This window comes from Carettochelys insculpta, chromosome 1, assembly GCF_033958435.1.
Source record: "Carettochelys insculpta isolate YL-2023 chromosome 1, ASM3395843v1, whole genome shotgun sequence".
NCBI classification, from domain to species: Eukaryota; Metazoa; Chordata; order Testudines; family Carettochelyidae; genus Carettochelys; species Carettochelys insculpta.
Window position 1 is genome coordinate 278,811,767 of NC_134137.1, and position 17,979 is coordinate 278,829,745.

General features: G+C 42.7%; 1 protein-coding gene across 19 annotated transcripts in view; it reads right to left on the minus strand.

Annotated features, from left to right (window-relative positions):
* Window positions 1-17,979, minus strand: part of RBFOX2 (RNA binding fox-1 homolog 2) — a 279,211-nt gene that overhangs the window by 62,055 nt on the left and 199,177 nt on the right. For 14 of the 19 annotated variants that reach the window (XR_012647425.1, XM_075008385.1, XM_075008318.1 and 11 more), the window contains 2 exons: window positions 10,116-10,340; window positions 20-166 (listed from right to left, as the gene is read on the minus strand). Coding sequence is in view for 18 of the 19 variants with exons in the window: in XM_075008385.1 (XP_074864486.1) it covers window positions 20-166; window positions 10,116-10,340 (372 nt within the window). In the remaining variant the exon portion in view is untranslated. The remainder of the gene's footprint in view (window positions 1-19; window positions 167-10,115; window positions 10,341-17,979) is intronic. The other 5 variants (XM_075008343.1, XM_075008361.1, XM_075008352.1 and 2 more) reach the window with 1 other exon arrangement.

Below are 17,979 nucleotides of genomic sequence, written 5' to 3' on the forward strand. Positions count from 1 at the left end.
AAAGGTTTCAGTAACTTACCCCAAACATCTGTCGGAGATCTGGATCCCGGAAACGGAAGGGAATATTAGAGACATGAAGCCGCTTTGGAGTAGACTTGCTCTCGGTATTCTCACTGCTTTGCGTCTGTGTCTGCTGTCCATCTGTCTGTGCCCCTCCTTCTGTCTGCTGAAATCAAACAGTGACAAAGGGAGGAGTGAAAAGAAATCACACAAATTCCAACCATCCCTTATTACATTGTCTTTGTCAAGATATTTACACTACACTTGTAACTGTGATACAATAAGTATGAAAAATCCAGCAAACAACTGATCTTTTGTTCTCGCCCGCTTTTCCATGAGTAAACAGTAAGAGGATCTCAGTCTTCTTTCTCTCCCCTCATCCCCCAATATAATCTTATAGCTTAGTAAGTTTCTTTATTTTTTTTAATAGTTTCTCCTTTCTTTCCCTTAGCATTCCTTCCCTCTTGTTACCATGGGAAAGCTACAGTGAAGAGATGGGTCTTTTTTGTCCTGATGCTGGCAAATATTATTATTCTAATCTCTTATGCCAGCATGTTCCTGCAATGATCAAAATCCTACAACCGAGACGCAGCTTTCCAATGGACTGATGTCAGCAGTGCACCCCCAGGCAAAACTGTATCTGTTCTGCTATGTTCTATTCAGAGATGTACCGCCCTGAAATATGACCTATATTAAAATGGTACAGCCCACAGGCAATGGCTTTTCATTCTTTTAACTCAGAGTTAATGTAAAATCCACTTGAAGAAATTAAATGAGTAATTTTAAGGTTCTACAAACACTTAAAGAGCCACACTCCTTTTCTGGCTTTGCAGCCAAAATGTACGTGCTGCCTCTAACCCTGCTTTGCATCACAGATGATGTCAAGGCACAAATGAAGATGTCTTGGTAGGAGGCTTTGACACAGAAATTGAAACAGCCAGGTTTATTTAATCCCTATTTGAATTTCTCCCTCAGGAGATTCCACAAGCTGTGTTATGACTTTGTTAACCCCAGCATGGGGGAACCCATCCCTTACTCTGGGACACAAAAAATGCCCTCACCCACTCATGACTGTCAGCAGTAGAACAGCGAAACTGATCATAATCTGATCAGTTTTATTGCAGTGTACCTTTCCAACAGCTAGGATTGATATGCCAGGATAATCACTAGAGCGCCTATTCACCCCTTCTTTTGTCATCTGCCTCAGATGAAGTTTTAATGCTTCGGCTGCATGTCTAGTAAATTTCTTAAGCCCTACTTCACTCTCTCACATGATGAGGGCATACTTCTCGCTTTCACCCACAGCAATAGTAGAAAGCTATTGTGGGGGAACTCAAAGGGCTACAGCAAAGACTTTCAGCCCATTTTAGGCTTGCAAGAACATAGCTAGGCCTAATAGCTTAAAACAATTGTTTGCTTGACTGTATATTTTGTATACCCAATGTGCAAAGAAACACTCCCGGGGACTTAACCAAAGACTAGGTTCCCCCATCACTGATTGGACTTACACAGAGTGACCTATATGTTATGCAGCAAAGACTTGGGAGCCTCCAAGGATATGCCTACACAACAAAGATCACAGCTAGATCATGCCAGCCAACTTGGGACCGGGCTGTGGCACACTCACTACGGTGTAGAGTTCCAGGCGTGGGTTGGATCCGAGGCTCTAGGACCCTGAAAGGTGGGAGGGTCCCAGAGCCTGGGACTAGAAAATTAACACAGCAATAAACAGCTTTGCAGCCCTAAGGCTGGTACAGGCCATCCGTGGGTTTTTTTGTGCTGTACAGTCTCCAAGACCTGAAAATGCACCTCTCCCCACTGTTTTTCAAAACGGGCAGCAGTAACATTGAAATTTTGCTCAGCCAGAAGCATGCCTGTCTGTCTGTCTCTCTCTGATAAACATGAATTATACAGGACTGAAAATAGCATCTTAACAGTGAACACTGTGGCCTCAGCATGTTGATCAAAGCAATGGCAGCTTCCCATTTTGCTTCACTTATGCAAAGCAGCAGTACAAATGAGTTCGATCCATCTGGTATAAAACTAGCACTGAAGGGGAGAGTGGAATGGCATGGCTACACAAGCCTCACCATTCAGGAGTTGCAGTGAAGGAGACAGCACAACAATAGGAACCCAGCACAGACTGGATAGAGTACACCATTTCCAATCAGCTACGATTTACTCATCCCCAAATATTAGGCAGAACATCCCAATTGATACAGTGTCTAAAATGTACTGCTTCCAGATGCCTTTCCCTCCCTTCGCCCTGTGACAAAATGCATCTGAAAACACACACGTGGTGCACCCTAGAGGAAGAATCAATGAAGCCAGCTGGTGATTAAATCACACCATGCTATTCGGCAGTTTTACTTTTATGACTCCATCAGAGCCCTCTGCTCCCGAGGGCAAATCTGCCCAAGAAAAAGGACAGAAGACATGGCGGCTCATCCATCACCAGTGCAAACAATGCCTAGAAATTAGTGTTCCAAAACGACCCCCAGAAATCATGACCTCCCTGAGTGCTACTGAGTTTTGAAGGGAACGTCTATTCAGCAAGGTTTCAGACATACTCAGGAGTCCTACTGATACACATTTCCCAACGTCGAGCTTCCTGCAACAGCCAGTACAAGTTGCAAGTAGGCACATGCCCCACCAGGTATGCATGCACCTCTCTCCAGCCTTCCCAAGCATGGTCAGCGTAGACTCTCTGAGGTGAGGTATGTCAGCACAAGTTTAAGGATTTGGAACAGCTTCTGATATAATGTGTCAAAGAATAGGTCTGTGGCTTCAACAGGCATGGAAACCAGGAGGCTGTGAACTCGAGGAAACTGCAAACACTCTTAGAGGCAGGAACTCCTGTCTTTCTACACCTCTACTGCGTCATACAGTTACCTGTTCAAAAACCCCTCACAGCTGGGCTGGACGCTGCTGCCATGCTAGACAATATTTTACAACACATCAGCTTTGTACAGTGAGAGAAGTCTTCAAACAGGGGAGACAAGAGGGAGGGAGGGGCAGCTAGAAGCTGGCTCAGGTGAGGAAGGACCCCAGACCCCTGTGGCTGGAAGTCAGCTGGGGCAAAGCCCCGGCCAGCAGCACCAGCTGTGGGGACCCCATCTCCCGCAGAGGCGGCAAGCCAGGGAGCTGATCAGCTCTGCCCTCCCTCTCAACCTCAGACTCAGGTGCCCACCTTACCTGAGCTGGGCACTGCTCTTCAGGTATGGAGTTCTCTGCTCTGCAGCTGCACTAGTTCTCTATTTAATTGATTGGTGTAACTGTGTGAGGACTATTAATCCAATTAAGAAGTTGAGAACCACTTCAGTAGTGTGAATGGATACTTAATAGCCCCCCACCCCCCCCCCCCACCCCGAGCTGCCCAGCCCAGGCAGTGACCCTTTTGAAATGTAATCATGAACCACGTTTGAGTCCCAACCCACAGGTTGGGAAACCCCTGCTCTAAAAGTTCAGAGACAAGTAACACCAATGTGGAAGAATACATTCTTCTACATGAATTCAACAGTTTCCTGTTGACATCAGATACATTCCCTCTCTGAAAGCTATTAACTGAACTTGCATGGGGATGCACTCATCAAACTAATGGGTCTCTCTTATTTCTTATGTCTGTGACCTCAAAGTGAGGTTCAGTCTTTCAACCAGCATGAAACTGGCTTGATACATCTGTCTATTGTCATGTATTCACAGCTGCCAATAAAAAATAGAAGAAATGGCTTCCTAAGGTCTCATTTTTCTTGTTTTTATTGCTCATTCCTTGATTTAATTCACCAGGACATGAAAGGGAAAGGCCTAGAGCTTGTTTAGTGGCAGCATTTAATGGAAACTAGTGGCAGAAAGTTACCCTGAGTCTCATAATTAAATAAAAAAAACCCATGCCTTCAAATTTCTCATCTCCGCATCAATTCTAGTTACTTCATTCTGGCCTGACAGCAATATCTCATAATGGAGAACTGGCCTCCCTCCACAAGCCTTAGATACCTACTACAGCCCTTTGTCAGATTAGCACAGTGGGGTGCAGAGTCTCTCTGGGTTCCTTAAATCTCAACTGCAAGCAAAGGGACAGTAACAAGGACACTTAGGCTGTGACATAGGCTCTGGATTTTAAAATCCTTTTAGTCCCATCCATATTCTCTAATTAACATCCAGGTGAGAGACAATATGGGTGACCTTTCTTTTTTTCCATTGGATCTCAGCTCATCTCTCTCAACAACAGAAATTAGTCCAATAAAAATATTACCTCTCTCACCTAGACTCTAATATTTTGCAACCACCATGACAACACCCCAGCACTGCCTACACTGATGGTAATGTCTCTCTCTCTCTCCCTCTCTCCCTCTCTCACCCCCCCGCCTCCCCCCGCTTTTGGCTTCCAACTGTACAGGTCTATTCTGAAGCAGCCATAGAACATGCAGTTCCACAGACGGCATGCTCCAATTAGGGTCTCAGTTAAGATTTTGGAGAAGCAGGAGGAGATCTATACACAGCTTGAGCCAAAAGTGAATATTTATCTGCCTGAGTGAGCAGAGATAGGATGAGTAGACAGAAGCAGACTGACAGCAGCAAAGAGATCAACCAGCATAGAGACTATAAATACAAAGTACAATTTGTTTCTCTCTCACTTGCTTCTTCAGAACTGGAACTCCTTCAGATGCAAGCTATGGAAAATTAAAATGTTTAGAAATAGATCTAGCATCTTCCAGAGCCCAAGGACAAGGGTAGACCACGGATACAGTATATTTACAAAACAGTCAGAAAAATGTGAACTATTAATGTCTATATTATTCAGAGCAGAACTGGATTGGCTTAGGAGCATTTGGGGATAACATTTTTTTTGACTCTACTAGTTATACTCTGGCCCCAGATCAGGAAAATGGTTAGCTCACCAGCTTGTGGAATGATATGGAGGCAGTGACTGAAATTCACCGCTATCTAATGGCTATGTGACTACAGAAATGTAAGCTTGCTTGTTGAGTTTTTAGGATGGCGGACAGGTCTCAATCCAGCTTCCAATAGGTATATATTCATGTCACAGGAGCTACCATCATAACAGACCCTAACAGACCACGCCCCGGGAAACAGTTAACAAAAGGTGCCAAGTAAGGACTTCACAGGCTGTAAACACTGAACTTTCCCCTCGCTCCTAGGATAGTTTCTCCAAGTTAAGTTTGCAGTACAGGAAATCTGTGCAACAGCAAATAGGAGAGAAGACATCCATGGGAGATGCCTTGTGTTAAGAAACAGTGAATCCTATTAAAAGAAGTTTGGGAGCCCTTTTCCTAGGAAAACCTTGTCCATTCAAAAACATTTTTAGATGCATATAATACATACAGAAATCTGAAAACCTAGTCCATATCTTGCTATTCAGATTGACTGGGGTACATGGATCTCACCATGAACGTGATTCCTTGTTCTCCAATAAAAAAGTACATCTGTATTCCTCTGGAGGATGCACTGCATTTACTTAACGTGTTTAAGTGACATTATGCCAGAGACTTATCTGAGACTCTGCTCTCTGTAATTAGATTTTATATGGTCCTGGTTCATGACACAATGTGAAAGGCAAGCTCTCAACCCCTGCCATACATGAGGATGCATCAGGAATTTTCATATGAAGTAATTAACATATGTCTGTCTGGGCAATATAACGCTGTGTGTAGCTCCATATACACACAGCTTTTCCCTCTATTCAGCTGGCTTCTTTCACGAATTTTAGTCATCTTATAGGGAAATCTTGTTTTCTACTCTCAGAAAAGCCATTTCAGTTCCCTAGATAGTTAATCACACCACTGAATAAGTCTCTCCACCTTGGACTATTACAGATTGAGTGTCCTCAGGCTGTTTTATGTCTACCTCTATAAACTGATTAAAACCTCAAGAGTCACAGAACTGATGGAAAACTGAGATGCAAGGTATCAGTTAGAAAAGCAGACTCTTCCGCTTCAGGTTGTTTTGTTAAGCCAAGTTTGAACTGATGTTCCTGTCAATTTTTGATCCAGCTCTCTCAATGGTGCTTCGGGCTTAGCGTGGGAAGAAAGGCCAGATGCCTTGGAAACAGACTCATAGCTCCAAGTGCCAGGCAGGATACACAACCCAGCACATGAAGTCTGATCCTCAACAAGAGAGGGGCCAATAACACAAATTAAGTAGGTCTTTGCCCACAAAAGCTTATGTTCTGTTAATCTGTAAGGTGTCACAGGACTTCTTGTTGTTTTTGTGGATACACACTAATACAGCTACCCCTCTGATACTAATCATGGCAAAACGTGCACTGATTTTACAATTGAGAGCCAGGCTAGTCAATAAGGAAACCATGGCCACATCTGAACCACAAGGCTCTTTTAAACAGATTCCCAAATATTTTTTTATCATCTTCTCTGGAGTCTGGACTTTGACTATACCATGATCAAGAAATTTAGACCTTGATAGAAAATAAATGATTATCCTTTACGTAGAGAAATGTCCAGTGTGGGGTGGACCTTGACTCCAGAAGTTTATTTCATTTGTGACTAGAACTGACATTTGAAGTCAGGCCTCCAGACTGTGTTAATTAACTCACTGTGCCACTGTCAGCCTCCCTCACATCAGCCTGTCTGGCTTGTGTGCTGCAGTCTGTGTAGCTCATAAGAGCAGAAACCAATAGGAATGTGCTGAGAATGAACTTATTACATTGTTGCATAGGCTTGTTGTCAGTCACATGTACCCTACCCCAAAATCAATCAGAGAAGTCACACCCTGTCTTTTCAGTGTCATTTCTGCAACAAACCAGCCTCTGCCAGGCTGAGAATCAGAAATTCTAAGTTCTTCCTCCCACCCACTCTCTGCTGTGTACTGTACCAAATGGGCATCAGCACAAAATCTGGTCTGAACAGCAGGGAAACATCTCTTTTCTCTGCTTAACGGAATTGCTGAAGTGCTCCATCTCAAGACAACATCAGAGGAATCTGCAGCCTGTTGGATTTAGGATCTCACTTGTACACGTTAGGGCAGCTGTTCTGGTCTGCAGCTGTACTGAAAGAACATCCAAGGCCCTAAGACAACTTTACATTGCATTAGGTTAGTACAGTCCTGAGGGCCACAAGACAGGATGAGAAAGATGAGTACATACATACGCACACAAACATGGATGTAGTAACTGACCTGTGATAATGGACAGGACCCTTGAATTATGGGTATTTGGGAAAGGCAAGATCATCTCCCTGGTGAGCTGTATTAAAACACCCACCTTGAACCTGAATAACTAAGTCTCCTGATTCCAACACAACATAGTAAGCTTTCCTCAGTTCTCACATGGCTGCTTAGTGCATTGAGCAAAGAGAAAAGCTAAAAGCAAATACACTCCAAGGCTTATATTCCACAAAATCAAAAGAGCTTCACGCCGCCACTACAGAAACAGAAAGGGATACGAGCAGAAAGCGTCAAGGCCCAAAGCATGCAAGACACAGGCTGGGAAAGCCCTCATATTTTGTCTGCTCCATTTGGATTTCCATGAAACATATATAGTGACTTACGACAAATGGAATCCACTCAGATTAAATAGTCCCAACCAAAACTGCCACCAGTAAGACATTATGTGTTTTTTTCCTTTTCTGAAGGGCTATTTTTACCCTTCCCTGGCCAGTACCACTCTAGTTTGATCTGAAGAAGTGGGTCTGTCCCATGAAACCTCATCACCTAATAAATTATTTTGTTAGTCTTTAAAGTGCTACTTGACTGCTGCTTTGTTTTGTTAGAATACCGACTAACATGACTACCTCTCTAACTATTCTACTTTGTAACATTTACTTGCACACTTAACTATGTTAAATGGCTAGAGCAGATATGCCTATTGTTCCCTGTAGTCAGTATGAAAGTTACATGGTAGTCACCTTAATTGTCTAACATCTCCCAGTTGTACTCCCTCCACAGACTCCCTACAACAATCCTCCCTCTCATGGGAGGCACCAGCAACACACTCCCTCCCACACATGAGCTTCTATTATTTCCTCATGGGCTACTAAGTACCACTGCCTCACCCTGCCAACACACATATGAGAACTCCTATTCCCATTCTTTTGGCTCTCTGGAACTTATATTAGTCAACGAAACACAGAACTCTCCCCTGCAAAGCAGCGAGATGGCTCCTAATATGGAAGAGGAACAGAAGGTTTGGCAGCAGCTTGTGTCCAGGGTCAAGCCTCACATCATTCACTGCCATTATTACAAAAACAAAACAAACACACATTCTTAGTGTCTGGACAAAGAGGGGTACAACATAAAAACATGAAAAAGACAGACAAGCTAGGAAGCACTCTGCACTGCCATCCTGGAGATCTAGATTGCATTCCTGACATCTGTTTCCATAACTCAGCTGGTAATGCTTAGTATTGCTTTGCACTGCCAGGCGGAAGACTAAAATTCCAGTTCCTATGTCACATTCACTGGTTGAGTGGGACATAGGACAGCTTAGTATCATAAAGGTTACTTATGGACTCTGCATTTGCCTTGCATCAGCCAAGGTTCCATCTCCAGTCATGACCTCTCCTTGACTAGAGCTGCACTGGCCAGGTGTCTTAATGAGGTATTTGAAGTGAAATTAAAAGCATGGTCAATGTCCTTTATCGGGCTTACACCCTTTCCTCCTGCACAGTTGTGAGACAATCTGCTCATAACACTGTAGCTTCAAAGCACATCTCAAGGTCAAGAGCAAGGCTCTCAATAGTGCAGCCAAGGCCCAACACAGAGACAAGAGTGATGCATGCTGTGCCTCCATACGCACTGGCACTGCATTCGCTCTGTAGTTACAGGAAAAAAAAGTAAATCTCTAGCAGTCGAGCACCTAACTACAAGGAAAACTGAAAGCATTGGCAGATTAAATCTGCCCCTATGCTCTGAAGGCTCTGGCCATAAGGCTCTTTATTGGGAAGTGAAATCTTAACAAGTGGCTTAAGGGGTGGATTAAGCTTTCCCTGAAATAATCTGCCAACATGTTGTCCAGTTCCAGGCTATGGGAAGATGAAAATTAACAAGGCAGGAGGTTATTCAGTAAATAGCTGCATGGAAGCCAAACGCTGTCTTCTATCTATGTTTATATACCTGCTCCAACTATGCACATGGCCATCTTCAAAAAACCAAAATGTCTCTGCACTCTACCCTCACGCTGAACTCGGACATTTCACGTATTATCTACTCATTCCAAACCTACTGATAATTTCAACTGTTAATGCTTGTCAATTGAGTTAACTGGCAATGAAAACAATGGAAACATCTGTAAAGGCTGGACACTCCCTAAATTAGGGATCAGCAACCTTTCCAAGGCAGAGTGCTGGCATTTGACCTTTTGACCCTTATGTACTGTCTGAATGCTGGTGACACCTTTTAAAGGCACTAAAAGTCCTACTTACAACAGCTTTATCAATAAACACACGAGGATGCAGAGCTTTACGTTTAGGTGCTGACTGGCAGCACTAGCTGGTCTTTTGTTAATCTACAGGTGGCATGGCTTTGAGCAAGCTCCTGCCTGTGTGGGGCAGGTGTGGTGGGGTTGAGCTCCAGTCCAGTGTGCTGATGAAAATTGGCTTGTGTGCCACTCTTGGCACACGTGCCGGGGGCTGCTGAACCCTGCTTTAAATGGTTGTTCCAGGCTAAAGCTCAGTCACAAAGCTTAAGAAAGCCACCATAAAGCATTGCTGTGTGAGAGGAGATATTTTTCTCTTCACCCACACAGATCTGTCAAGAAAGCATATCTGAAAGAGAACCAGAAGTCCTGCGGCACCTTATAGACTAACAGATATTTTGGAGCATAAGTTTTCAAGGGCTAAGACCCGCTTTGTCAGACACATGACTTCTTGCTGTTTTTGAAGATACAGACTAACTCAGCTATCACTCTGATGTCTGAAATAGAGTCAGAGTAGCGCAACGGGAAGAGAAAGCCACTAGGCTTTCCTAATTCTCTCATTTTTGGGGTAAAAGTGACCCACCTCTAAGAATGACATTACCTATGTACTTATCACACATTAGAGATGGAAGAGAGTTATCAAATAATCTAATCAAAAAGAATTTCAAGATAAGCAGTGTATGAAAGGTACTGTATTGTTTTCCCACTCTGCAATGGCCGTGCATACCGTAAGAGATCCATTCTGCGTGCTGGGCGTGTTCGTGCTCTGCTCGCCATGCGCCTGTGTACTTCCGTAGAGCGTCAGATTGTGCTCGCTGGTCTGGCCTGCATAGTCCTGAGTGTGTGGCACCCCATATTCTGTGGGGATGCCATTCTGTGGGGGTGGCGGGAACGGGATTGTGGTGAATGGCTGGACCATAGCATCAGGAGTGGCTGTTGGCTCCTGGTTACCCTGGAGAAGGGGAAAGGAGAAAATGAATTTAATATGCTACAAATGATGGATGAGTACCCCAATGTAAGAGGAGGCAGGTGTGCAATCTAGCCCAGGTAAATATACCATTCATTGCCACTATACGACCACCCAAACAAGTCCTCCATTGGGTTTTATACAGAAAGAAACACTCCCTGCTCCCGAGATAAAAAAGAGAATCAGTTAAGTCTGCTTTGGTAGCTTTGCTTATACTGGGAAGAATGAAGGTGCCTTATTTGCAACTGAAGGCCTACATATTTTTAAAATATTGCAAGAAGTCCTAACTTAGCCACGTAGGGTGTATCTTTGGGGGCTAACTGGTCTACAGCTCCTTCTCAGTCCCAAATCATAGAGTAGACTGTTCTTTCTGACTTTTCCTGAGCGCTCCCAGCATTCCAGTCCTAATGCCTACAAAATGCCAGTGGGGTTGGCTCCCACACCAACCCACTTCTCTCAGATCTCTTATGCCCCCCAAAAGACCCATCAAGTATTTCTGTCTAGGACAGTATTCCTTGCCACTATACATCAGTAAAAGAGAAAGCAGATATCTGTGTTCCAAGACTGTGCAAAACAGATTAGCCAGTTAACAGATTAGCCAGTTACCCGATTACTGGAATTCATGCTCCTTGTCTGCTCCTCTGAAGACAGACAGGAGCCATGGGGAACTGAGAATTGAGACTACAAGCCTGCAGCACTTATTTTCTCCCCATCATTAGCATTGCTACCTTCAAACAAGGCGTTAATTATACTCCTCCCTCAACTCAAGGCATCCCACAGAGAACTCAGTTCTAGGACAATGGGCTTTATAACAGCTTCTGGTGCCATTTGATGCCAACTGGTTGGCTATTAAACAGATACCATGCCAGACAAAAGGTATCCTGAAGAGGGTAAAAATGCCTCCAGAGGACCCTAGAACATCAAAAATCATCATTTTAGCCACTCTGCCCAATGGTCAGGGCTCTGTATGCCCTCAAGGAAGGGAGAAATGCATGGCTGGAAGAATCCAGTCACCTGATGTAAAGAAAACATGACCCATGACATTCAAGTCTCGCTAACCTTAGAAGACCAGACCACTACTCTGTTTCTACTGCACCCAGAAACCTACTAAAAAAAAAAATCCAAGGAATAATCTAAGGCTAGCAGGCTGCTCAACTCTGTCATTGTACTGTCATCCTGATTTTAAGTTCCACCTGACATTCTGGATGCGTGTCTTCCTCCCACACCCTAAGGTAGTACCTACTATTGTAATAGTGGTGTGCTTAAGTCAATGGGGAAAAAAATCAAACTAGTCTTGTCACTAAATGAAGCAGAGGGATCTCTGTGGGGAAAGGATTCACCAAGGGGTAACTGCAGGAAGTTACAAAGTAGTCTTTTAGCAGAGAATAGGGAGACACTGATGGGCACTCTGCTGAAAACAGACAAATCTTGCAGTCCATTTATCCAAGTGCCTACAGCTCCCATTTCAGGGTGAATGAAACAATGATAAATTCAATGTACCTCCAGCCAACACAGGCCATTCAGACATTGGCTGAATCCCAAATTTGTTCTGACACTAGTATATCTGGCCTGCGTCCCCTGCGGGACACATGATCATGCATGTTTGTAGCTTGGAAGAAGGTAAAAGAAGGACATTCAACACCATTTAACAGTGCAGAGCGAGATGCATGGGTTCTATGGAACGACACAGCCAGTTTCACTAACAGAAGTCCAGTCCCTACACAAAACTGCACATAAGTACTGTTGCTTGCAGAAACAGAAATCTGAAGCCCTATCAAAGAAAGAAACTAGTAGACATGGTCCGGTCTGGTCCAGTCCAGTCCTGCCAACTGTCAGCTGCAGTGTAGCCACAACACTCTTACATTCATAGACAGAGCTCAGACATTTTTATCACCGTGTCATGAAAATGGCTGCACCGCTGCTGGCAGCTACTGGAATACAGCCACATTTTTTTCCAGTGCAGATTCACTCAATGCATCATCTGTGCAATGCAACGCTTCTCCCAAGAGCCCAGAAGAGCGGCAGCCCTACCATGCTTTAATTTCTACCCCCATTGGTTTCCTGACACTGACAAGTTTCCTGCCTTTGAACCACTAGGTGAAACGACTACAAGAAGCAAGTTTATTTTGTATGAAAATGGGCCTGAAGACTTTATTTTAAGCAAAGATTTTAGAGAGACAATATCAACCAAATTATGCTTTGGTCTAGAATTTTTTTAACCCACCATCATGAGAGATCTCATATTATCATAACTGAATATTTAGAGGGAAATAATTTTAGTATTTTTCTGTGTGTTTACTTTGCACATTTGATAGCTGTCCATAGTTGGTTTCATTGTTTTGTTCTGTTTAAGTCAGTTCCCCTATATATGTATAGGTTTTCCCATTTTTAAAATAGGAACAAAATAGGAAACTGTGCTCTTAAAATGACAAAAATTGGCAACAGGACTCTGAAGAAGGTGCTGTATCTGAAACTACTTACTTATTTGTAACTGGACAAGCTTTCAAGTTGACAGTAGCTCTAACACTGAGAGCAGAATGATAATCAGAATGCTTTAAAAACAAAGTTGGGCAAACACCTGCCAAGGATAGTCTGTGTCAAGGGTGGGGAATCTTTTTTGGGTTGTAGTCCACCGACCCATAGACAAATCAGTCAGGGCCACAGAAGTGAGAAGCCCTCTAGGGCTGTGTCTACACTACCACCTTACTTCGAAGGAATGATGGTAATTAGGGTGTTGGGAGTTTACTCGTGAGGAGTAAGGGGACTTCGAAGTTGCCCCGGCATTTTGAAGTACCGGCGGGTGCGCCGCAGCTAGACGCATGCCGGTATTTCGAAGTTTAAAACTTCAGAGTTGCCGCGGGGGGGGGGGGGGGGGGAATTTGCTTAATGAAGTGCTGCCTGTGCATGGCAGCACTTCATTAATAAACTCCCAACACCCTAATTACCATCCTTCCTTCGAAGAAAGGTGGTAGTATAGACAAGCCCTAGATGCATTTACTTGCACATTTTCAGTTTCAAGTCATCATTTTCTGACCACGTTTCTAACTCACTTGGGTCTGTATTATTCTCCATCCTCCCTAGGAATACTTCCTATTACACTGTCTATAAGTTTCATAATTGTCCTTTTATCATCATGATGTACAGCGAGTTTTACTTCTTCATACTTGTTCCATTATATTACTATTAATGATTCCGAGCATATACAGAATACTTTATACCTTTTATGTACTGCATTTAGTACTACAGGGAACATCATCAAGACCTGAAATTACATTTCAAATAGAGCAACTGCCGAATTGGGCTCCTCACCCTCCCTCCTAAAACATAAAAGACAATTCTCCGGCAGCATTTAAGCAAACTGATTCTCCCACTTCCCTAGTATGAACAACATGAAGAAATGCAAGTGTCATCACAACCACAATGAGGAAGAGAGGTGGGGATGGATGGACTGAAACTGCACATCCTTTCCACAACTTCTCTCACTGTCTTGAGAGTCTTTCAACAACGTTTCAAACTCTCTTTTGCAAACAGCCATCCCAGACTAGCCAAACAGGGAAGGGTTGTTCATATAGAACAACAATCCCTCCTACTGCAGTGGGAACTTGGCAAACAACTACACACACACACACACACACTCTCTCTCTCTCTCTCTCCTCCCCCCCCACTTAAAGAAAAAGCAGTGTAAAGTATTGTAACCTGCAGTACAGAACAAGAAAAAAAAATTCTGCTCTGTTCCACTAATTCAACCAGACAGGGATTCAAACCAACTCTCCTCACAAAAGAGATGTGCAGATTCCTGCTCTGATTTGTTGGCATACATTCACTTGTCAGACCTCGCTCCATACAGGTATGGGGAAAACACCCATTCCTGGTAAGAGAGCTGAGGATCCGCTCAGAAATGTAGCTGAGACAATGGCCAGAGTGCAAAAGGGACATGGGATTAGCATAACTAGATGCAGGGTCTCCATTTGCTGCTTGCACCTAGTCCCCTTATCTTGTAAGGTATGGATGGCCCCAAGGCACACGAAAGACAGACAACTCTTCCAAACTTAGAGCTTGTCTACACATAGTTTTATAACCAATTTAATTAAAACCATTTAAAAATCTGATTAAGTTTAATTGCTCCAAAACTTCCATGGATATTCTTGCACCAGCTCACACTGGTACTGCTTACATCTGTAAATTCAGTTAAATCAGTGCAAAAAATGTACAGATCAGTCTTTATAGCAATTTAATAGCTAATAAAGATATGGAGCTGAGGACAGTCCTCTGAATATTTAACTAGCTTATTCTCTATTGCAATGTTGATTAGGTAAATTCCTTTGGCAGTCAGCAGGTGGTGATCCAACAGCATGATACTGAAATGGAGCTATCAGAGAACCATGAGCCTGACCTACGCATATTTTTAAACCAGTACTGCCATTTTAACCTGCGGTGTTACTTTTGTTGAAACAGTTACACCAGTACAATCCAAAGGGCAAATACATTTACGCTGGCACTACAATGCCTTACACCAACACAGTTCATTTCCCCTTTCAGTATGAGGCATTACCCTGACCCAAGCACATTTATACCTGCGAGTACCCTAAGGAGGGTGTTCCACTTTAACTATACCAGTATAATTAAAGCAGTACAACTTGTGTGTTTAGATAAACCCATATAAGTTGTCATACTGGATCAGATCAGTTACCCTCCTAGTCCAATTCCCTGTCTGACTATAACCAGCATCATATGCTGTAGGAAGATGCAAAAATTTGTGAGTGACCTGCTTTTGGAGGAAGGTTTCCTTCTCCTGGCACATAGTGGTTGCTTGTCTGGAGAAGAACTAGGATTTACATCCCTCATTTAAAAACCATTAACCAAGCATACAAAAACAAGCCACGAAGCAAAAGGCAAGACACTTCTCAACTGCGATGTTTACACTAACCTTTTTACCTTGTGATAACTGATTGCTTGTTACCTCGAAGTAAATATATATGCTTGCAAAGGTAAGTGTGTTCCAGGCTCTAACTGTATATTCTTTACTTCATCCTGGAGAAAGGACTAAAAGGTGAAGAATCAACAGTTAGAACCTGGATCTAGAAGACAAGCCCAGAGAGGAAGGTACTGAGCATATGACAGCTTTCTAATCTAGTGAAGATATCTGCAGAATTGCTGCATCAATGGAAGGAAACATGAGATAGGGACCAAGGAACTGTACCCTCTCACTTCCAAGCCCAAGGTCATAAGCTACTGTCTTGTGGGTCACGTAAAGCTGTGTAAAACTAATTCAGAACCCCACCACACAGTTTCTCAGGGAAATTAGCAAGGAGGTGTTGTCCAGAGGAAGGTCTTCAAGCAGTTTCTTCTTGGAGAGAGAGACAGGAGCAGAACACCTCCTGTAATTTCTATATTTATCAGCACTGTGTTTAGAAACGTCAATAAAAAAATTGAAAAGGTGACACTGAGAACCATTCAAAGAAAAGCGGACTGACATTTATTTTGCCACCACACCCAAAGGATGGACCATTATTTTCAATCTGTACAGAGACTGCGACTGTTGTTAAAAGTGGGAACATCAAACGGCATTACAAAATTAAGCACATGGATTTTGACCACAAATTTTTGAATCTGTTTGACATTTTATCCAAGTACTTTCTTCAAGTCGCAGACAAAAATAAATCTTTCCTTGGGTCTGTTTTTAGGTTATAAAGTAGTATTTTATTTTTCATTTAATTAATGCTGTAAAAAGATAAGCAATATAGGCTGTAGGTATATTGCATGGCATAGTATGCAGTCACTGATCAGGGGCACTTGTGATGTGAAAAATGTTTTTCTGGAGTCCAGACTCTGACTGTATCTTGACCAAGAAATTTGGACCGTGACAAAAATTATGGATTACCCGAGCCTTATCTATACAATCTTGCACGTTTAACTAAAAATGTGGCTTTGAACCGGGTTAGTTAAATGGGTACTACGTGTGTGTTGACATTCTTGTTATGGTTTAAGGCTAGTGTATACAGTTCACTTTCTTTTAAAAAAGTTGATTAAGCTAAACCAAAAGACACTTGAAAAAAAGAAAGCATCTATACACAAACTTGTTCTTGTTTAACTAAAACTGTTTATTTAGCTAGTTTAATGCAAATCTATATAAAGAGAACACTTAGCATTGCCTCCTGCTTCCAGATAAGTAAAACTGGGATTCAACATTTGAGGTACAGCGTATCTTTCTATCCATACTGCAATATTCAAACTCACTCAGAATATAAACAGAAATTAAAATTCTTACATGGACTCAAACGTTCAGGAAAGCTCACAGGACCAGAGAAGTGAAAGAAAAGGTGGAAAAAGAATCACGTGCACATTCTTACATATTACTGCAGCCGCACAGTATTTTATTCTCCTATTTGCCCCAATGAGATTTTTTTATTTTTTTGAGGGGTGGATAAGGAAAATAAAAATTCACTCTTTCATTGACAAGGTATTCTGTACCTGAACAAGAAAACTGTTGAGACAAATGTTAATGTCTTATTTAGCATTGCTTTTATTCTGTTTCTGGTATCTCCGAACAGACAGGGCAGGAGATCTAGCCTGAACTATGTACCTCCCTTCTCCTCAGGATAAGTCCTCAAACAGCCATCATACCAGCTCAGATTCTTCTTTTCTCCTCTGGGGAAATGACAGACACTAAAACAAAAAAACCCCAGGCCTTCCTGAAGGCCTACCACTCAAAATCCAAGGTGACATGGTGTTGCTCAAATACTGTTGATCTCCCAGATCTAGACAGTAGCTTGGTGGCCAACTGGGAACTGAGACAGAGTAAGTAGAAAGAGGAGTGTGTCTTTGCACACACTGGAACGCAGTTTTTATACTATTCTAACATTGTTATCAAGAAATCCACAAGACAAACTGATGAAACTTCTTCGGACAGTAGACTCCAGCTTTCAGTACTTCACAGGGAAAAGGAAGCCTGTTCTGAATAGCTTTCAGATGGCACAATGGAAAAAGATAATTCGAGTGCCACCACAGTCGCTTATTTGTAATGCCAAAAAGAGGCCTTTCAACTAGCTCCTTAATATAGGATTCAAAGTTAAGAAGCAGTATTGACCATTTATATGTCTATACGGAGAGCATAACTGGTTTTTCAGACCACCACGACAATCATAGGTCTGAAAAATTCTAATGAAGGCAGGCAAAGGAAATTTGAGATATGAAATTTAATTCCTGGACTTTTTTTAAACACACCATGCGGAACTGCAGTGCTCACCCAGTTCTATAGCAGTAGCCACTATAGCAGTAGTGAACTAGCAACATTATTTGGAAAACATATTTATTGTTCAAGACCAACAGCCATGCTCAACTGGCCAAATAGCCATATGTGGCTAGGGTGTCGGACACCACAGATAAAGAAGAAAATCAAAACCATCTGCTGTGGGAAAAGAGAGATGTTTACTTTCAAACACAGGAAATACAGCAAACACCCCATCAGTCATTGTTCCCAACTCTAGTCAACCCTCTCTCTCTCCCTGTGCACAAATTCAAGCTCTCAGTGCTGAAATGGAAAACACATTCAAGAGGATCTCAGTACCTGTAGAGAGACTTCCTGGTGGATATAGCCAAGATTTGAAAAAAATATACATACATA